The 21,737-nt window shown below is 37.3% G+C and overlaps 7 protein-coding genes across 7 annotated transcripts; 5 read left to right on the plus strand and 2 right to left on the minus strand.

Annotated features, from left to right (window-relative positions):
- Positions 1-380: 380 nt before the first annotated feature.
- On the plus strand, positions 381-4,227 carry FDP41_009982 (uncharacterized protein; the record flags this gene model as incomplete). Its single annotated transcript, XM_044713999.1, has 4 exons — positions 381-2,182; positions 2,229-2,361; positions 2,411-2,726; positions 2,777-4,227. 4 exons carry the CDS (start codon positions 381-383, stop codon positions 4,225-4,227), a joined length of 3,702 nt encoding a protein of 1,233 aa, XP_044556475.1.
- Positions 4,228-4,751: 524 nt separating this feature from the next.
- Positions 4,752-5,102, plus strand: FDP41_009983 (uncharacterized protein; the record flags this gene model as incomplete). Its single annotated transcript, XM_044714000.1, has 1 exon — positions 4,752-5,102. One exon carries the CDS (start codon positions 4,752-4,754, stop codon positions 5,100-5,102), a length of 351 nt encoding a protein of 116 aa, XP_044556476.1.
- A 444-nt stretch (positions 5,103-5,546) lies between these two features.
- On the minus strand, positions 5,547-6,407 carry FDP41_009984 (uncharacterized protein; the record flags this gene model as incomplete). Its single annotated transcript, XM_044714001.1, has 1 exon — positions 5,547-6,407. The coding sequence occupies one exon, from the start codon at positions 6,405-6,407 to the stop codon at positions 5,547-5,549; it is 861 nt and encodes a 286-aa protein (XP_044556477.1).
- Positions 6,408-6,586: 179 nt separating this feature from the next.
- Positions 6,587-7,345, plus strand: FDP41_009985 (uncharacterized protein; the record flags this gene model as incomplete). The annotated part of the gene is made up of 1 exon (XM_044714002.1): positions 6,587-7,345. The coding sequence occupies one exon, from the start codon at positions 6,587-6,589 to the stop codon at positions 7,343-7,345; it is 759 nt and encodes a 252-aa protein (XP_044556478.1).
- A 584-nt stretch (positions 7,346-7,929) lies between these two features.
- FDP41_009986 (uncharacterized protein) lies at positions 7,930-9,492 on the plus strand (the record flags this gene model as incomplete). Its single annotated transcript, XM_044714003.1, has 1 exon — positions 7,930-9,492. One exon carries the CDS (start codon positions 7,930-7,932, stop codon positions 9,490-9,492), a length of 1,563 nt encoding a protein of 520 aa, XP_044556479.1.
- A 71-nt stretch (positions 9,493-9,563) lies between these two features.
- FDP41_009987 (uncharacterized protein) lies at positions 9,564-10,814 on the minus strand (the record flags this gene model as incomplete). The annotated part of the gene is made up of 1 exon (XM_044714004.1): positions 9,564-10,814. One exon carries the CDS (start codon positions 10,812-10,814, stop codon positions 9,564-9,566), a length of 1,251 nt encoding a protein of 416 aa, XP_044556480.1.
- A 301-nt stretch (positions 10,815-11,115) lies between these two features.
- FDP41_009988 (uncharacterized protein) lies at positions 11,116-21,735 on the plus strand (the record flags this gene model as incomplete). Its single annotated transcript, XM_044714005.1, has 5 exons — positions 11,116-11,192; positions 11,315-12,040; positions 12,086-12,435; positions 12,495-12,992; positions 13,040-21,735. 5 exons carry the CDS (start codon positions 11,116-11,118, stop codon positions 21,733-21,735), a joined length of 10,347 nt encoding a protein of 3,448 aa, XP_044556481.1.
- Positions 21,736-21,737: the final 2 nt, after the last annotated feature.

The raw sequence follows: 21,737 nt of genomic DNA on the forward strand, positions 1-21,737 counted from the left end.
TAGTTGGCACAAGAGTCGAAACATTCTATTCCGCATCATCATTTGTATAGATGCATTCCTTCCTCTTGTATTTTTATTTGTAATTCTATTTTATTGTATCATAATTCAAGTCCGTTTCTTTACGTTGTAAACCACTGTTGACATCATTGCTGCAGTTCAATACTCTATTGTCATCATTGGTAAATTAAAACGAGACTTTGTATTCATTTCGGAGAGTTGTCTAATCACCACTTCCACTGTAATCATCCAACACCGACATCACCGTTCTATCTGAACATTGGCACCACTTTATTTGAAACCAATTTTGAGCGTTACAAAAAGCTTACTGTCAGACATCAACTCGTTAAAATTAGCTACCCACAGAATCCGCATCGAACAACATGTTGACTCAATCCCTTTCCTTCTCCTCAGATCAGTTTTCTTTAGCTTCCTCTGGTGGTGTGGTTGTATCTGCGCAGAGTACTACAAAAGCATCGTCGTCACCCAAAATGATGTCCTCAACCACCACTTCTAGTGCTTCATCTTCAACGTTACAACAACCACAACTTGAACAACAGTTGAGGCCTCAAGAACATGTTTGTACCTCAAACTCCATTGCAGAGAGTTCTCTTTCTTCATCGTTGGCTGTTTCTTCACCAAATTCAGGAATTTTGTATGATCCCTTGGCTGAGAGATGTTTTCAACCTCAACCTCCACCACCAATGATGACACATCATCATCAGCTTCCAACCCTGAATAAGGCACCCAAAGGATCTCTTCAATCGTTTCATCTCTTGTTGGGTGCATTGGATTATATCAATCAAGAACATGGTCAGGATTATCCAAGATTTAGCAACACCTTGTGGTCGAGTGGAGGCTCCGAAGAAGAGGAAGAACCAGAACTCAAATATTCCACTACCACCCCCACACCACTCAGAGAGAGCCATCCTTCTTCATCCCCTCATTCATTGAACAATTCAATGACCAGTAGTCATCATCATTGGAAGAGTAGCAACATCAACGATGAAAATACCACTCGAGCCATTCCGAAAAGAGAGAGACATGAGGAAGAGAATGAGAATGAGGAAGAGTTCAATGAGGAAAAGCAAACATTTTCAAAATCGAATCCTTCTTCTCACTCTTCCACTCGAAGATCTACCTCTTCAGCAAAAAACCGAGGTCTTCATTCTTCTCCACCTCCTCAACAACACCTCAATAGTGAAGGTTTGCAAATCTGTGCCTGTTGTAAAAGAGACTCCAACACTGTGAGTTTCCTAAAGAATTATTCCATTCATCAAGGAAACATTCATAATTATCGGAATTGCTTCCCAGAGTATGAGGTCGTTCCTGGAATCTCGTGCATGACTTGTTATCATAAACAATGGCGCTACACGAAAGGACTCTATGACCCTAACAAGGCCAAATCGACTGGAGTTAACAAGAGGGAAGGTAAATCCAACAAATCTTCCTCGTCGACTCCGACGAATAGCATGACCAACACTCACTCCCAGGAACTGACGAGCAGTGCTGAAGAAGGGAATTCAAAGAGGAAAAAGTCGTCTTCCTCAAGCTCTTCATCTTCCTCCACCAGCTCTTCCACCTCCGATCCAAACAAGAGAAAGAAAGTTGAGAATGAAGAAGAAAATAGTGAAAGAATGAACAATAGTATGGAAGGAATGAAGGAGGAAGTCAAGAAGCCTCGTAAACTATCAAAGAGAAGACACACCCAATTGGCAGAATCTTCATCCTCTGCCAATCTAGTATTTAGTGCTGCTCCTCCAATGAGTGAGCCATTCACAACGTCAGATGCACCACACATGTCATCACCCTCCTCCTCCTCCTTTATTCATCCTTCAACTTCTACTTCTATTGAGGGCTCTGAAGCTTCAGAATCAAGAACAAACCTTCATCATGACCATGCCATTCGATTACTCCTAAAGTTCCAATATTCAACCTCAAATAATTCAGTTGAAGAAGTTTATACTTGTAACATGTATTGCGATTTTGTTCCAACTACACTGGCAAGCATCAAGTCGTTGGTGATGAGCAAGTTGAGAAACAAAACCACTGGATTTTCAAATTGTGAAGCTATTTTGTGGTCCTCTTCTTCATCGGAGCAGACAACCCCAAGCAGTGAACGAGTTGTATTGACCGATGAAGAATTGAAGAGGAGATCTCTTAGGAATGATGATATCTTGTACGTGTATGTGAGGTAATAATGACTATTGTTGTTCCAACTAATAAAAAAGCTTTTATTTAGATTTGAGGGGAAGTCTATTATATGAACACCGATGTAGCCTCAATGATATGAATTCGACTACACTTACAACAACCTCCAACTTACAATCACCTTACAAAAAAAAATCAAACAAAATGTCTTCGGTAAGTTGTTGGGACTGTGGTCAACTCAGTGGGTACAAGCCTTGATAAGACTGCTCAACAATCTAGAACTCAATCTGTTACCTTCGAGGAATCACTCACCTTGATGAGGAATTTGATGCGGACTGCAATTTCGTCGGTGTGCTATTTGAGAAATATATTCCCTGAAGATTGCTTCCAAGATAAAAGCCTTAGCGGGATCAATATCAAGTCTCTTCAACCTGCCAACGATGAAGCTCGAACACTGATTGATTGGCTCGAAAAGGGTGTCTTCGAAGCACTCAAGAAAAAGTATTTGAGAGTAATAATATTTGGAGTGTGCTCTGATCCATCCAACGAAATGGAAAGCATGATTGAGAGTTATGAGTGTAAGTGCTTGAATTTATATTGGTGTGTCTCAATTAATTGCTGTTGACAGTCAAGATCACTTACCCTGACCGAGAAGGAGCTCAAGTGAATGTTTCACGAGTAGAAAACAATCAAACCAATAAGAAGGTTGGCATTAAATGTGGGCAAACAAAGCAGGAAATCACCCAGTCAATGATTATGATGTTGAGAACTTTGATTACTCTCGCTCAGACCCTTCAACCAATCCCGGAAACCAGGTACATCACCATGAAGTTATTGTACTATGAAGATGTTACTCCTGTTGATTACGAGCCAGCGTTTTTCAGAGCTTTGCGAGAAGATGAATCGAAGCAGTTCAATAAGGAATTTGTAAAGCTCAAAATCGGCCAGGTGGAAACACAATATCACAGTTTGCATATTAGAGTAAGAACAAAGTCTGATAATTTTGAATGTGATGCTGAAGGAAAGAGAGAGATGGTTGGAAATGATGAAGCACCAAGTGATGCATCATTTCCTCTTGCCAAGAATAATAATGAGGCAACCCCTCCCTCCTCTCAATGGGCAGTTCGAGTACAAGATCAGGATCTACCAAAGGAAAAAGAAACCAATAAGGAGTCAAAGAGTGAAACCTCTCATAATGACAGTGAAAGTGATGCAACTCAGCTCTCCCAAGAAGAGACAGTCACCAACACCGACGATGAATTGAAAAATTTCAAAAAAGAAATTGAGAAGGTGGGCCTTTTTTCCTTTACCATGAAAGAAGCCAAAACCATGATATTCAAGAGCTACTCAATTAAGGAAGAAGACCTTATCGCTTACATTGAAAAGAAAAGAAATGACGAGATTGAAGAAATGGACGATCAAGAGAAATCCTACCTAAAGGCGTTGGCCTTCGTTCTATCTGAAGAATATGTCACTGCTAGTGCATTAGGTTCAGAAGTTGGTATTAGCACCTACCTTGCCTCCAAGTTCTTGACACGGATGGAAAAAGAAAATTTTGTAAAAGTGGCTAGCAATAAGAGGAAGGGAAAGAAAGTTATTCCCAACGAAAGAAAGTTGAAGGAGGTCATGGAAATGCTAATCTATATAAACAAGGAAGGTACATCCAAAAAAACCAAGACCAACACCAAGAAGGATGATAAACAGCCAGCTCAGAAAGATGAAAACGTGTCAGACAGTGAGCACGAGGTGGATCCTGATGTCACACCACGGAAAGGCAGCAAAGAAAAAACCTTAGCAAGATCGGAACAGACAACCAAAAAACAAGTTGCGGAAGCAAAAAAGAATTCCGAAGACGTTTCGAACCGAATCACCGGAATGAAAAGAAAGACCATTTCTCAGTTTGAGGTGAGTTACAGTCAGGATGGTCTTTCCCAACATCCCCAAGCCTCTTTCAACATGGACGAGTTTAGTCCAAGAGCTCTCCCTCCAAATCATAACAAAGTCAGCACCGTGGTTGAGCCAATTCAACAAAAGAAGAGAAAGTTCTATAGAGATCCAAAGAAACTTTCATGCATGTAGAGAGGCATGTGCTGTAGAATGTTGTTACTGTGAGACAATGTGGCTCTCTCACAGTAAAGAACCTCTTTTTTCCTAAAAAGTAAAACGTCTTCCGTCTTTTCGATTCTATCTCTTCTCTTCAATCAGGTCACAACTAGGAAACATTGTCTTTCATCATACATAAATCCTTTCAACACATGTACAAGCAAACGTTGTTTTCACCTTGTCCTTTGCTTGATTTTTTGTTGCCGCCAATTCCGAATCGGCCTCTCTTCAAAAATATTGTCGTGTTGAAAAAAATATTCTTTTCAAATCCTCTTCTCTGCCTCTCACTGCTCTTCTCTTTGAAGAACGCACAAACAGCAACCGTTGAAATCGCTGAATCATTTTGTTGTGGTTGAGCGCACCAACTGAAGGACCCATATCATTGAGAGAGTTATAGTTACTGTAAACAACAACAGCAACATTGTAGAGTAAAACTACAAGTTTAGAGCAGCCAAATTGATTATAATTGATTCAGTGATTGAATTTTTAAAATCATAGAGATGAGTACTACTAGCAGCAACAACGCTAAACTAATGCCTGGTTTTCCATCAAAATCAGCAACCATCAACATTGATAACAAGAATGTGTTAATCAGTGATCTATCCGAGACTCCAGGTGGTACAATTTACGGAACAACTCCAGGTGGTACTCGTCGTGTTTATACCAGAAATGCTTTGTTGTTTTACCGCAACTCACCAATGGCAAAAAGTCCACCAGTGAATTTGCCAAATATTCCTGGCATTACCTCTGAAGAGGATCAATCTGAGATGTACACGAAAAAGAAGGAAGAGGATGAAGATGAAGAGGAAATTGTTCCAAGCGATGACGAAGAACAATTCCAAATGGATTAGCTCTAATTCTCCACCTAACCTTCTTTACAATTTTCTGTACATCCCAAGTCACCACAACAACGTTTGGACCTTTTCATCATCATGAGGTGCGGTTGGTTCTCTAACAAGTTTGGAGTTTTTGAGTTTTGCAACTGAACTGTTTGTGGAAATTGGATTGACTGTTTTCTCCCTTTAATGTTAGTTAAACGTTGTTGATGACACTCACTATTTATTCCTTCCCTATCTCACACGCTGCATGAAATTGTAAATAAAGAAAATATTGATGATGAAATTGTGTGTGGGATAATTGAGAGGAATATCGATTTTTATAAAAAAAGAATAGTTGTGGCTTGAAATTTTGTCAGTTTTTGGATTTCGAATGTGCATCTTGATGTTCCACCTTACCTTCTGCTAGACCTGTTTGATTGATTCCTGTTCTACTGTGCCTAACGTTTCATCTCTGATTCACACAAAAACTTCTCGCACAGAATGAGAACCAGACATTGCTAGTGCCATCAATTCCATCAAAGCATCGACACCACTACTGCTTTTCACTCGATTCGATCGAACACTCAAAGTTACCAGTGAGTCATTATTCTTAACGACGTCGATTAGAGTACGTATTCCTTCTTCTCCAATTCTATTTCCTGTCAAATCCAAATGTTTCAGAGTGGTATTTACATGTTGCTGAGACTGGTCATTCAGCTCCGATGATGACGATGGTTGGCGCGGTAGTAATAGAGATGATGTTTCTGATTTGTTTTTTATGTTGTAAAACACTTTTACCAGTTCAGTCAATCCTTCTACTCCCATATCGTTGAGAGACAAGTTTAAATATTGAATTGTGGAATTTTGAGTTAAAATTTCAGCAAGTAAACTGCAACAGGTAGCATTTCCAAGTCGGTTTCCAGTCAAATCTAAATACATGATATGACACTTAAACATAGGGTTGTTATTTACATTTAATCCTGGATTCAATATCACACTATTTTCATACATGTAAATCAAGTCATCACAATCTATTAATTTAAATGTCAATTTTACAAATGTTGCATTTCTTTCCAATTCTCTATTAAAGATTTTCAAAATAGTTTCCGATCGTTTTTGTTTTGATTTTTCATCTTGATGATCCACAACAAGAGAATTCGCAGACGATGTAGGTGTTTTGAGAGGAGTGTACGAAGAAGAACTACCTTGATGATGTAGATCTCTTCTCGGAGTGATAATTCTTGGTGATCGTCCTGGAGTAGAAGGTGGTGATGATGAAGCTAAGCCTTCTTCCACTGACGTCGGTGTTTCGGAATTGGGTGTGGTACTGTTATTCATTTTTTGTTTTGTTGTTAACGTTTCATTCTCTGATTCTCTATGATGAAAGGAATGAAGAAGAAGCAACAGACCTAAATGTTAGATTGATCTATGGAATGTTCTTGATCAAGGTTGTTGCTCCATCTTGACTTTGCTTTGTAATGCAAGGTTCTTCCTTTCAATTAAATTGAATAAAAAAAATGTCTTCAAAAAAGTTGACCAAACTGATCAAGGAATTGAATTCCACTCTGGACAAAGCCATCACAAAGCAATCTTCTAAATCTTCAAAGAAAATAACTTCTTCCACAACCTCCAAAGAAAAGATAAAACCTGTGATACCACCCACACGAGAACAATTAATTGATAAAATCAACGTCTCCGATAAATTAAAACATTGCATCTTTCATCCGAGAAAAATTCAAGAAATTACCTATGATATTTTGCAACACACTTCTTATCCTGATTATTCATTATCGATTATATTTTGCGGAAATAAGTTTATTACGAAATTGAATGAAAAGGATCGGAGAAAGAAGGGACCTACAGATATTCTTTCATATCCCACTTATTCACCGGATCTGGAACATAATTTTCCATTGATGGATACTGAAGATGGTCCAATTCCAAAAGAACTTGCTGCTGTTTTGGCAAACGAACACAAATTAATTTTGGAGCAAGAAAAGTATTTGGGTGAAATGGTCATCTCTCAGCCCTATATTGTCGATTATTGTAAACAGAAGAACCTTTCATTGAACCATCATATGGCACTCCTTCTCACACATGGAGTTCTGCATTTGATGGGATATGACCATGAAGTGAAAAAAGATTACCTTGTCATGAGGGCAAAAGAAAAAGAAATTTTGGCTGCCTTAGAAGAGGAAAGAGGTCCTGAGGAGTGGGCAAATCTCAATCTTTTAAAGGATGAGGCCGTTAAAGAAGAAGACCCTTTACCTGAATAATCTCTCTGCAGAGTTTTTGGCCCCTTTTGCAAAATTGAGAGGATAAAAGTTTTGTGCAAACGAGTTTCTCTGAATTAATGCTAATTAATACACACACCTCTACACGCCCAACACATGCGAGTAAAGGCGTTGAACATCAGCTTTTGTACACACCAGGAGTTGTTTATCGACATTTGTGATTCAGTCCGCCTGTCGCTCAAAGTTTATCATCATTGAGAACCTTGTGTGGAACACTTCGCTTCATCCGCAAGCGTTTTGGATTTCTCTCCATCGAGTTATGGTTTGTGCAATTTTATTTTCTTTCAATTCAACACAATAAAATTTCTTTGCTGTTGTTTCTTGTTGCAAGCAATTCCATCAGACAAGACCGAAACTTTACATTTTAAATGTTGTTTAATTTCACATTGGAATCAAATACATTTCGTCATCATTTGAAATCTTGATGAAGTGAGACGCAAGAATAACGGCCATTCATCCACTGCTGAGTTTCAGAAGAACCGATTTTGGCATTGCACAAATTGGTTTTCACAAATTTCGAGTATTCAAAGAAGAAGATTTGCAAAAAAACTTTGAACAGCCTATCAATGCACGAAGAGGAAGCAGCAGCGATTTCTTCTTCTTCATCTTCTCACTGTGGTGCTTCTTCGGGTCGATCCGTCCTCATCATCACGAGCAACCACAGTCATTCATCAACTACCACTACCACTCAAGGAGAACTTGTCAATAATAATTGCAATACTCATGGAGAGGATGATTTTATGAGGGAGTTGAATGAAATGTTTCATAACCAACAACAATCAACACAAGAGCATTCGGAAATGAAAAACCTATTGATTCAAGAATTGGAACCAACTATGCGTAACAACTGTAATATCAATCAACATCATCATCATGACGATACCATTAATTCCGATCCGACAAGCAGAACCAACAACAACAACAATACTCCACAACGAAAGTCTCACCGGAATTCCTTTGAATGTGTTCTATGCAGCAGCACGTTTCATAAGAAGTCTCAATTAAGAGCCCACATTCTTGAAAAACACTCTGCAGTGCTTGAACAGGAGAATCAAGAAGAACTGGAAAAAGGAGAAGATACTTTAGCTGATGAGATGCATCTTCGGGAAATTAATCCTGATGTTCCTCAACAACATCATTCTTATCACTTGTTGGAGGAAGAAGGCTTTACTATTGATTCACCTTTTTTGGAATTATCGGATTTGGACGAATTCAATTCTATATTTTCAGAATTTTCGAATGGTGATGAATTAAATCAAGAAAAAGTTGAAAATGAAGAAAAACTAGTCCAGGAAGAGTCACCATCTCTCTCAGAAGAACCAGTGGTCATCTCACTCTATAAGTGCACACATCCATCATGTGGAAAGGAATTTACATCTAAGGGAAAACTTGACAAACATTTAAAGAAACATGAAGAAAAGAGACACTTGTGTGGATTCCCATCGTGTAGAAAAACATTTTCATTCAGACATGAATTATTGGAACATATCAAACTGAAACATTCTCCAAAACAAAGTGTTTGCATCATATGTAATAAGGAGTTTAAAGATTTGCAAGCATTACAAGTGCATTTGAGAACTATTCACAAGAACGAGAAGAAAGTATTTCGGTGCCACCATGAAGATTGCAACAAGTGCTATACTAACAAGCGAAATTTAGACGATCACATCAAGACAACACATTTGAAAACGAAACAATTTAAATGTGACATTTGTCAACGAGTGTTAAAACACAAAGCTAGTTTAAGAAGACATTACAAGAATGTACACAATCAGGTGTATGTGGATCCCGTATCTACTCCACTCACTTCTGAAGGAGAAGTTTCAGATACCATCTTTACAGATGTGACAAGTCATTCAACGAATGAAAATGACACCAGTGAATTTTCCATTCCCCACAACACTAAAGAAACAAACAAAAAGAAGAGAAAGAAGAAAACAATTCAACAACAAGAAGAACCCAAAAAATCTTCCTTCTCTGGTACCAGTGCCACTGCCACCACCACAAGCTCCTTTGAAAGCAGTGAAGAATTCTTTAACGATGACGAGAGCCAATCGAATTCAAGAAAAAAGATTAAGGTTGGAACTGTGTATTTGGACCGAATTATTGGAACTGAAGCAAATGTGTAGCTGGCTGTCAAAAGCCCAATCAACACCATTGAAATACTCCACTGCTGAATTCTAAGGTGTTGAACTGTTTTTTATTTCTTAATGAGTAATTCATCTAATGATTTACGGAGGGATCGAGCTTTGGGCTTTTCTGCATGTCCCACTCTTCCTGCGAATGCAATCTGCTCATGTAGAGGGGTACCATCAAGTGAAAGATGTTTAGCCTCTGGATGACCATTCACAATATCACGAAGCATCCTTTCAATGTTTTTTGCCTTTCTCAAACTTTCTTCTGATTTTGAAAATTTGATTCTATGACGAACGTAATTTGAGAAAATGATTGGAGTTGTCTCTGGCTGTAATCTCAAATCCAATTGTGTTGCAGTTAACCAGAAACGTTGAAGAGCTCTTCCGACTTGAATATAGTCTTGTGTTGAAACAGGAGAATGAGGACGTTGAGAAATGAACACAAAGTGAGCTCCACAAGCAATTCCTGGAAGAAAATCCAATTGAAAACCTGGAAGTAGAGAACCTCCCAAATATTTGTTCAAGAAATTAACACGAGACCAGCTCTGGAGAGCCCATTTCATCAACTTGGTTGAGATGGGGTCTAATCCGACGGCCATGTCTGGAATTTTATCCGAACTAAATTGTGAATTCCATTCAATAATTGAACTATGAGTTGGAAAACCTTCTTCACATGTTAATCTCAATTGACCATTCATGAACATTAATTTGGCCATTTCTAACCTTTCCGAGAACGATTCAAACCACAATACTTTGAAGCCCAACTTGGCCACACTTTCTTCCAATTTTTGTTTTTCATGACCAGTCAAAGGGGTTGTTTTGAACATTCTTCGATGGACACATCTTTCTTTGAGATATTGGAAGAGAGGATCTTTTTCTTCAGAACTGTTGAACATTGGACTTAATGACACTCTAATTTTCATTTCATCTTCTTGAGATGCTGCATGAAAATGAGCTCTCATGGAAAACTCCTTCGAAGCAATGTCTATGCATTCCAATAATGCTCCTAATCCCATATGAGAGCCATGACCATCCAAATCATAGACACAGTGGTCTCGAGTGTCATTAGCGTGTACTATAAATTCCTTTTCACTTTTAATTTCAAATTTCCATGTTTGCATATTGTCTCCGGATGGAGCCCATCGTGCAATATCGAGAATGTTTTTCACAGTGTGGTTTGCATCATCGAGATGGGTTGCAACAATATGAAAGGATTGGTGTGAATTTCGTCGTGTTGCGGAGGAGGTGATGATGGAGTGAAAGGCATGTTGTTGTTGTTTGTTGATCAACAGATGCAAGAGAGGGCGTTTAACCATCTTTTCTTTTGATTCATTCGTTGGTGTTGATGCTCCTTCTTGGACAGTTTTGATCTTGAAAGGAATGGATCCAAGTGGAATGTTAGATCTATCATCAGGCGCAGAACGTTTTGAGGATAATAATACTGCAGTACTGCAATAAACTCTTTGAGAACATCTCCAAAACTTCTGGTCCACCAACCATGTGAAAATATGGACCTGTTAGCTGTTTCCCAATACCAGCAATTTATTCCATTGTGAACGGGAACGCAACGTCCTGCACACACGACGATTCGAATCAATAAAAACAGAATCCACAAAAATGGCTTTGGCGAGTACCGAAATTTCCTCGCTGGTTGTTTTTGTCATTTGTGCTTTGGTCCTTATGGCGTTTATTGTGTAAGTTTCATTCAACGTGATATGACGATTGATACAAATTTTGTTCGGATATCATGATTCCTGCCATGTATAACCAACACATGATGATGGTATTATCATCATTCTCGGAAATATATCTACAGAATTTATGTACTATTTTCTAGTCGGATATTTGCATGGTCTATTTGTAAATTAGCATGGTATTGGAAATTAAAGACGTTGAATGAATATTTATCGATTGGATCTCTCACATTTTCACCACTTGGAGGAAAAATACTTTTCCGTAATGTACAATATACCACCAAGAATGGATCACTTCACATTATCGATGGATACATAGAGATTTATTGGTGGTTTATTATAAAATCGACTTGGCAAAAATCTAAAAAGGAGTCAAGATTTAGATGTTATCTGAATGGAGTGGAATGGTTGATTTATAATAATGTGTCACGATACGACCAAATTAATTCCAAAAAATTAAATTATAATTTAAGCGACAGTGATGGAGAGGACGGAGCCCGTCTACATAATGATGATAGGATTCATGATACAGAAGATGAAGGTCACCGGGATATTATGGAAGAGGACAATATCCAGAAATTTTTCACTTGGGCTAAAGCTGTCGGTGTTGACATTAGAAGAGGTTGTGTCGCAATTGGAAACAGTGAGCTGCCTACTTCTGTGAGAATAGCCTTTAGAAGAGCAATTTCAACAATTTATCTAGACAAACCAGCTTGCAATTTGGACAAGTATAAATTAGTGGCTGACATCAATTTTGAATATATCAAGGTCATGTTCATAGAAAACACAAGTATTCCCCAATACAACACACCCCATTTTGAACTTTCGAGAAAAAAAGTAGAGGAAGAGTAAGTTGACATGAGGTCAATTTTCTGACCTGAGTTTTCTTTTAGTATTATCAAGGAAGTACAGAAACAATTTAAGAGTATATTTAAAAACTCCAATTTTGATTTTATGAATGAGCTCAAAACAATGGCTTCCGAAAAGATTGAAAAACAACCAGAATACGTATTTAATTTAAAAGAAATAGAAAAAGACAAGTCAGCAAATGTGGATGAAACCAAAGTTTGTCTCTGCACAAAATTAAGGGTTTCTTATTATTATGAAGAAGGAGGTATCATACCTGAAGAAGCAAATTCTCCATTACCTCCTCAAACGGAATATAATGAAGATAGAGATCACCAATCAGAGCTTGCTCCTCCTTCTCATGGCGTTGAATTACATTTTGATCGGTTTGTAGATGGTATGTACTAATTGTCAAGTTTCTATTCGTTCATGTAAAACATCGTTCAATGTGAATAGGAGCCATTGTATATGGACCGTGGGGAGATCATCAGCGTGCCCTTCTTCAAGCATTCTTCTTTCCTCCACTTTACGAAAATGCTAAATACTACCGCAAAACCTCTGGTAGGCAAAGAAGAGCTGAAAAGTTTGATGTCGAATTTTACTTTATGGAAAAAACGACATGGATGTTCCCTTTCATAAGAACTCCCAAAACTTTAAGGGAAAAGAAAGAAAATAGAGGAAACCAAGAAGTCTTGACAATGATTTTTGAAAAGAATTCATTTCTTCATTGGAGTGGAGATATGTTTGCATCTCTTACAACAAATGAAACTGTCATCAACATTGACTTCAACTTTCCTGGCATGACTCTCATTACTAGCAACACCAAAGTAGCGTTTGGAGAGGCAGAAATTGGAAAGGGACATTTTATTCTGAAAAACTCTGCCGAATGGAATGGAAAGAGAGAATGGATTTTCAATTTTGAAGCTAACAAATCAATGGTCTACTATACAGCAGGTAAGTATTGAATTGACATGGTATTTATTGTCTTAATTGTATGTTAGAGCATATTGGATTTATAATGGACATTATTAGAGATTGGAGAAATTATCCAAATCAAAAACCATCGACATTGTTAGATTTTATTCCTTCTGTATATACCTATAACTTTTATTTATATAACTCATCACTCAAAATGCATACAAACGAGTTGAACATTGTTGAGCATCCAAACGATCCAGTTCATAATCATTTCTTTTGCATTACCTATCCTCTCATGACGATATCTTTCACAGCTCCTGGAGAAATTTTTTCTCCTTCTGCAGTGGAATACACATTTAGCGTGGAAATTAAAGGAGATCCTACCAAAGATCCAGGAGTTCACATGGAATATCCTGCAAACCATCCTATATTTGAAAATAGTAATGATCCATCCAGAAAGTTTTTGTGGGGAGAAAGAGCAGTTGTACATGGCTCATACACAGTTCATGAGAAAATTCATGCAGATAATGTAGACTGTTGCATGATTAATATAGATCTATTTAATGTGAACTTGCTGGTTAATGGATATTATATTAATTATTTAATAACCATGTGGTTTGATCATTTCACGTCTGAAAGATTTTGGATGACCACCGCAGAGTTTAATTCTAATGGATTCAAAAACGACAAATCCAAACAGATTAATAATCTACAATCTACTGACTTGAACTCAATACCCTACAGCTCCAATATTACTGAATATGTTGTAAATATTAACATCAAACGAGGAAAAGTATACTTACCTCATTCTTTATACTCTAGCGATGAATGTACTCAACTAATGGGAGAAGAATTCAGTATGGACATTAGATACGTCCCTACTAGTGTTGACCTTTGTTTTTCGTTGGGTCAAATGATGGCAGAAATACCAATGGTATTTGATGAGAGAACGAGACAAAGCAAGAAATTTGTTGGTTGTGAAGGCATTCGATTTAACGCACAAATTCCCATGGGACCAAACCCTGATGGCTTAACCTGGAGAAGAAAACTTCATTTCGACATTGGTGCTCTTTCAGGAGAGATCACCCCAAGCCAAATTGGAAATGTTGTCAACTTTTTGCTCAATTTTGCCTATCAATGGAAGTTAGCATATTATCCAAAGCCAGACATTGCGTTTAAAAAAGCAGATTTTTCTAAAAGACAGTACTCTGAAGAAGAGTTTGATGAATATGTAGTTTGGGATATCAGAGTTACATTCGTCTCTATATTTGCCACAATATCTATGGCTAATGGTCTTGTTCAAATAGACCTTGACAAAGGGTTGGAGATTACCTATGATACATTGAACAACGGCTCATCTAATTCTAGATTTAATCTTGTCGTCCCAACCATCCATGCTCGAGCAATGCATGCAAGAGAAATGGGAATGAAAATGGATGGCGATTGGATCCAGGTTGGCGAATTATTGACTGGATTGAGCGTTGGTATGGCCAAAAAGACTCATGACCTCAGAGAACACTATTTTAGACAGCAAAAGTTCATTCAAAATATGAATGGAGATGGATTTGACCTGCAATATAACATGGAAAGACAACATACCTTGTTAAACAGAAGTGCTGGAGAAAGCGGCTCAAGCAAAAAGCGCTCAAAGAGGAAAAACTTATCCAAACGCTCTATCGTGAAAAGTTCAACAGAAATCAGCGAAACGGAAGCCAGTGAAACAGATACAGATGAATTTTATGATATTGCCGATGAAGATGAAGAAGAACTAGAAGAAGAACATGAAAGAATATTTGTGGCTCCAAAAAGTATCCAAGAAGAAATGATTCATTACGAAAATGACAACAGAAAGGAAATAAGCACAGACTATATCGATCATCTTATCTGTGAAGACACTAGTCAGACTTTTGAGAAAGAATCTTTGGATACTCGATCTCAATGGAATTTAATCTCAAAATCCTTTCCAAGTATGTCAACTTATTCAGCATATCTGAACAGCTACAATTGTGAGGTTGAGAGAGAGAGCTTAGTACCGATTAGTTATACAGCTAAAAATTTTCTTGATGACAAATATCCTCACCACAGGATGGGAATGTACTCTCCTTTTCCTGAAATTCGATTGTTACGTCACAAACAGCTGGATAATTCGGAGCATAGAGATTATCTACCACTAACTAGCAAATATTCAAGGTTAAATACGAAAGATTTCAGCGGACAATTTTATTCATTCACAACTGGAAAGGATCGAGAAAATATTCAACGAATTTTACAAATTGAGTCTCAGTTAAATGCTCAAGAGAATGTTGACATTCAACATGTCAATATTGAATTTTTGAAAAATATTGACATTAACCTTACTCCCAACGTAGTTCCATTGCTTCACAATCTGGTGAAATATATCATTTTACCAGATTCCACCCTTCATGCTACTGCAGATCACATTGAGAAATCACAGAAAATATTTAAACAAGAAGTACCAGAAGAGTTATTGAACGAAAAGAAGGTCAAGCCAAACTGGGACAAGAAACGTATTCTTTTCTCTGGTGGAGTGAAATGTGTGAACGTGAATATTATTCAAACAATCTCTGTTCCTAATATTATTCCAGAGTCTCCGCTTCAAGGGATGGTCGGTACTTATTCATTGAAACTGTTTGCAACTGATGCCCTCGCGGGTTGCTCGGTGACTCTCAAATATAATGACAAGAAAAAATCATCAGAGCTGTATTCAATCGAAGGTTTTGGAAAATGTTTGGAATTGGGTGGTGTGGCCCAATGCTTGGATATGAAGAAAAAGTTTTACAAAGGGGTTGATACCAGTGAATTGTCTCACCATTTTCTTCAAAGATGTAATCTATCTTCTGATGCTCCAGTCATTGCATTTGTTTCAATACAGGACATCCATTTTCAAGGTAAAAACAATATTAAGGAAGAAAATTCACAAGGAAGATTTACTTGTACTGTAGGAAGACAAGGTTCATTCAATTCTGGAGTGACAATTCTAGTCACTCACGACATTGTTGTAATAGGGTATTCAACTGTCGAAGTTTGGAGAAAAGTCATTACCGACATGGTTCTCAACATCAAAAATTATGTGAGACTACGCCACGTGTATGATTTGTTGCTATTGAGTCAAATATCTAAGACTAGCAACAATATCAATTCAATGAATGATGATATTGGCTCAATTCCAGTTCACGGTGTATTAGAGAAAAAACAAGCGATCAAGCACTTGCATAAGGCCATTTGTGCCCTATCACTTTCTGAAGCAAAAATGATGCACCGCCACATAGCTAATCACATTCACATCAAAGTTGATCCAAAAAAGGAAATGAGGGATATTAGAAACGAATATTCAGAGCTCATAGAAGAAGAAAGTTCTATAGCACCGAAACAAACAACATCAGCCTCAATTGAGCTAAGAACCGACATTTCCTTCCATCTACAAAGACTATCCATCACTGTACATTCCACAGATTACAAGACAAAAATTTCCACAAACAGTATTGCAAAGGTAGAAGACATTTTGGTGAGAGGAAAAGTTGAACATGGAGTTTATTCTCTGTTTGAATCTGACTACAAGCATTTTGAAGAATCAAAACAGAAAATTCGTGAGGTTTCTCTCATTCTATCTATCAACTGCAAAGAATTTAGTATTGATGTGCATTCTCAGACTCTTATACTTCTTACGTCTGCATTAGGAGTGTTTCTTATTGTTAAAAACAAACCATTCATCAAAAATCTTCGAGAAAAGGAAAGGAAAAAGGCGACTGACATCAAACACAAATCTCAACCAATGCTTGAAGTTCCATCCAAAGAGGATGTGAGCATGTCTCATTCAGAAATGGAACACGTGGAAAAAGATTTGCCAGTTTCCAAGGTTTCAATCATCCTAAAGCTGCATGTCTTTACAAATGTTCATGTTGAAAAAGCTGCAGCAAGAGCATGGATGGACAAGGGAAGTTACGCAGAGCTCAGTATTGACAAATTTTCTTTTTCTTTCAATCAGCCAAAACAAACAGAAGAGCAAATGTTATCAATCACCTCTGAGTCAGTGGATGAAAGTGCAAGGTCTACTATGAAAGCTAGCGAAATTGCCAGTGTCATGCAACATTCAGGAAACATCTCTGTGAACAAGATTTTATTTCAATTCAACTATTCAACTCCAGAAAAAACTAGTACTCCAAAGAAGGAGTTTATCTCTTTGTTTGACGTGACAGTTAGTGATATTCGACTGAATGAATTCATGTCAAAGTACCAAGAGACCCTACAACTTCATGTTTATTTCACTTTTGACAAGCTACTAATTAATTTCCCATTTGCTGATGTTTGGTCTGCCTCTTCAGTACAGTTTCGAAACTTTGTGAAAACATGGTATGAAGCTGTGACTCGTAAACCCACTTTACCTCCTTTTAATATGGAGAAAGAAAAATCTGGTACAGAACCAACAAAAGACAAGGATGCAAAAACACTATCCAATTTTGCAATTCCATCAATTAGCGTTGTGGCTGACCTTAATGATGTTTCAGCATATTTTAAACTTGTCAATGCCTTCCAAATGAGATATGCATTAAGCAAACTCACTCTTAACTTTAATCAAACACCCAAGTTGGAAAATAATTTTATGGTTCATTTATTTCCAAATTCATTTACTTTAAAGTCAAATAATGATGAGGAGTTTCCTCCCTCTAACAAATGGGAAGGTCCAAACAAATCCTCATCCGGAATGAATGAGTTCAAGAAACAATTCCTTCTTCCTGAGCTTATTGTTTCTGGAAGTCTTAAGAATCAACAAGAAGATGACGGATCTACTAAGAGAATACTGTCAATGCTTATTGCTATTGACTACATGGAAAACGTTGTTACCAGTGATTTATTGAATCATGTGATTGTTATTCAATCAGCTGTTGCAAAGGAAGTGAATAAGATTGTTGACAGCCTTAATATTAATGTCGAAAAAGAAGACCTTGAAAAAATCAAAACGGAATTACCAAAGGCCAAAAAGAATGTGAGTTCCTTAAACCTTTCACTTGATGTCAATGTCTTGTTCGATGGCATTCGAATTACTGCACTTGGTCCTTCAACTGCTTTGGTTGTAGATTCTGGTTCTATTTTCGTGAATGCTAATACTTTGGAGAACATGAAGCTTAAAGCAACGTTGAAAGGACTCAATATCAATATGATTGATACACACAATATTAAGTGGGCAAACACAAGGAAATTCAAGGATCGTTACTCTGACATTAACGAATGCTATCAATGGGCACAATTCAGAACAAATTTACAAATTCAAAACTTCCTTGATACACCACTGACTGGCCAGTCCAAGAATCAGGAATCAACATCACGTAACTTTACAGTGGACGTCTTTGATACACATTTATACTTACGACCAGGTTGTATTGAACAAGGACTATTCCTTTTCAAAGATTACAAACAATCCATGAAAACTCTTTTTGAAAAGTTGAAAGAATCTCGACAAAAGTATAGATCTGAAGCTCTGACATCATTAATCAAGACAGGAGAGCAATACTACTCGATTTATTCTCATCAAATCAAAGAAAAGGTCACCAATGATGCTGACACCTTTATTAACTCGGGAGTTGTTCGTATCACCAATACGACACTTTCAATGCCATTTGGAGATAATCCATATTATGGATTTTTAACAAATTCTGGTCCTACTTATCGTCCACCATGTTGCTTGCAAGTAATAATTCCTGCCATAGGTTTTTCAACCATGTCAGAATCAGAGGATGATGTTAGTGCTACATTGGACACGATTATTTCAACAGGAAAAGATAGTGTTTCCAGCCAACGTGTAGCAACAGGAAAAGTGCTTTCAGTGAACATTTATTTAGATGAAAAACCACCTCGCAAATCAAAGCAATCATTTAATATGCCTTCTCTTGCTGAGTATGAAGTTGCCAAAACGAAGGCGAAAGTAGAAAAAATCATTATGAGTTTGAAACTAAAAGTGTCAAAGAATGAAATTAATGGTTCTGGAATTCTTCACATTCCAGGACCGGAGTTGAGAATTTCACCCTCTTTAATAAGAAGAGCTTTAGAACTTGGTTATGATTGGTTCAATCCAAAACGAAAGCTCTTTGCCACAGATGTGACTAATGAGCTTCCATCTCAAAAACCACCTGAAACTCCGCGACAAGGAGAAGGTATTAAGATACGAGATTTAACACGTAGAAAGTTGAATTTTCTATTCACTGCAAATATCCAACCAGGTGTTTTTACACTTGCTCACAACTTGACTCCTTCAACTATTATGCGAAGAAAGGTCACAGATGATAGTGCAGCATCTGTTGAAGAAAAATTACCTTCCATCTCTGTAACTGCACTTCACAAAAATCCAGGAACAAGTGCCAACCGATCTACAACTCATGTTCATGTAGAAGTGAATTGGGATGGTATGAAGCTCATGCCTAAATCAATGTTTTTCATTTTGGAGACACTTCATGAATTTAAACTTTGGATCAAAGAAGAAAGAAAGAGAAGGAGCAATTCTTGTGTCGTGTCACTTGAAGAGTTACTCTCTGAAAGTGACACCTCTAAACCTGTTGCTTGGATGAAAATGATTAAGGCACTTTTGTTAATTCAACGAGTTTACAGAGGATATCGAGCAAGAAAATTATACAAAAAGCTAAAAGCTAACAAAACAGAAAGAGACAATTATCTCAAGAAATCAGTCAAAAAGGAATCCAAAAAACGTGAAGCAGTTACCTTACAATCTGATTCATTCAGTTTGCAATGTCGAATTAATCCCTTCAAGCTTGAACTTTCATGTTTTCCACTTGCGGAAACTGCAACATGTCTCGAGTTTGTAGCTCCATTCGACATTATGATGAGTCGAACTTTGAGATCTGTTCAAACAGGGTCTACCAAAGGAAATGCCATGTACATGAATCTCTTCCTTTCATGTCCTTCAACCATTATACGATGCTATCATCCACTCACACCAACACCATTCATTATCGTCACAGTGAAAGGCATCATTGGAAACTTGGGAAGTGGATTTGGTAGTTATTTAAGGTCTGATGATACTCCCGTCTACTCGGGTACTATTCATGTGAAAAAAATATCACTGGAAGTGAGTTTACCTCAAATGAATCACTTTTTCATCATGTACACGATTTGGATGGATAAATATGAAGAAGCGAGAAATGCGTTGAAAATGGTGCGAGGAGAAATTGTAGCATCACCCAAGCCAACCACACTACCAGTGACGTTAACAAGTGAGGAACAAGAAGAAAAGGAACAAAAGCGAAAGAAAATTAGTATGGATGAAATTTCACTCAATTCCACTTCTTCAAAATTTGGACAGTTACTCATTTCTTCATTTGAAATTGTTAGTGATATGGGCCCAACATTAGGAAAACAAAAATTTGTTGCAGATGAGGTTTCTCTATTCTGTAAAGATAAGGGTCGTATCCAAAATGAAACTGTGAGAGATCCACTTCACATTGGAGGATATATTGGAAAGTTAGAAGGAAAACTTGTAGGAAGACTTCAAGGAACTATTGTTATGAATGGACTTGTCGCAGGAGTTAATCGTTCATTTAAAGTAGGAGGTCCAAATCCAACCTACAAAGGAGTTACTGAACTTTCACTTATTGCTCTTCCAAGTTTAATTGATATTGAACTTAACTCTGCAAAAATTCTGAACATTTCTTTGAAAACACTTTCTCTGCATTTTTGTGACGTATTTGATTCTAATGATGGTAGAATGTATCATGTGGAAACAGAAATTAACTTACCAGGAGCGGTTGTGAGGTTATCAAAAATATCTGCATCTGCATTTATTTATGTATTTTACAAGATCAAAGAATTGGCATCTGAAAAGAAGCGAGCAGCACTTGACACACTGCAAGGATCTGTTTCATTTTTCAATTTTGAATCCAAAACGTCAGATAATGATGAAACGGATGACGAAGAGGAACAACCTTATCAAATCAAATCTCTCACAATTCAATCTCCAACCAAACAATTCCTTTCTCTTGTTCCAATGGGTGACATTGTTTTTAAAGGAGCTAATTTAAGAGTTTATCTTTATGAAAAGTTTTCTGTGGAAAATGATAAATTTGTACCCAATGGAGATTGGTTAGAGTTTGGAATGGATGATTACCAACTCAAATTCAAAAGAAAAGCACATGTGGAGGATAAATCAGTGGAGAGAAGTTTAACACTATTCTTGGCAAAAGTCGTTCTGGATAGAATGGCTCCTCTAACGAAGAGATCATTCATTTTGGAAGTACCTGGTGCTCATTTAACCATGAACTCGGTTCAAACAAGAGCATTACCTGATGTTATTAGTTACACATTTAAAACAAAATTTCCAAAAGCAATTACAGTCACTACCAATTTGAACGAATACACATTCTTGCAAGGAATAGTCAAGCTCTATAAGAATGAAGCGAAAAATGAACTGGACGAGCATCAAAAGTCTTCCAACCAAAGCAATGCAGGAACTATTATTTCTTTGACCTCACCAACACTAGACGAGCAGACATCCTCTCAAAAGAAGAGTTCCAATATTTTTGGTATTTCAAAGAGACATTTCGAAGGAACTGTTCAACTAAATCCAAAAGTTTCTGTTCTTGGTGACTTGACGCCTGAAGTACAAACTGTGTTGGGATGGCTTGGAATTTCTGAAAGTATCATTCCACAAGTAACACATGAAGGTGTGACAGATACTCTGGAGACCATTCTAATTACATGCTACAGAACAAGTGAGTTGATGGACAAAATTTTCATAGAGCAAGAAAAGTAAAC

This window comes from Naegleria fowleri (assembly GCF_008403515.1).
Source record: "Naegleria fowleri strain ATCC 30894 chromosome Unknown tig74, whole genome shotgun sequence".
In the NCBI taxonomy this organism is placed as follows: domain Eukaryota; phylum Heterolobosea; class Eutetramitea; order Acrasida; family Naegleriidae; genus Naegleria; species Naegleria fowleri.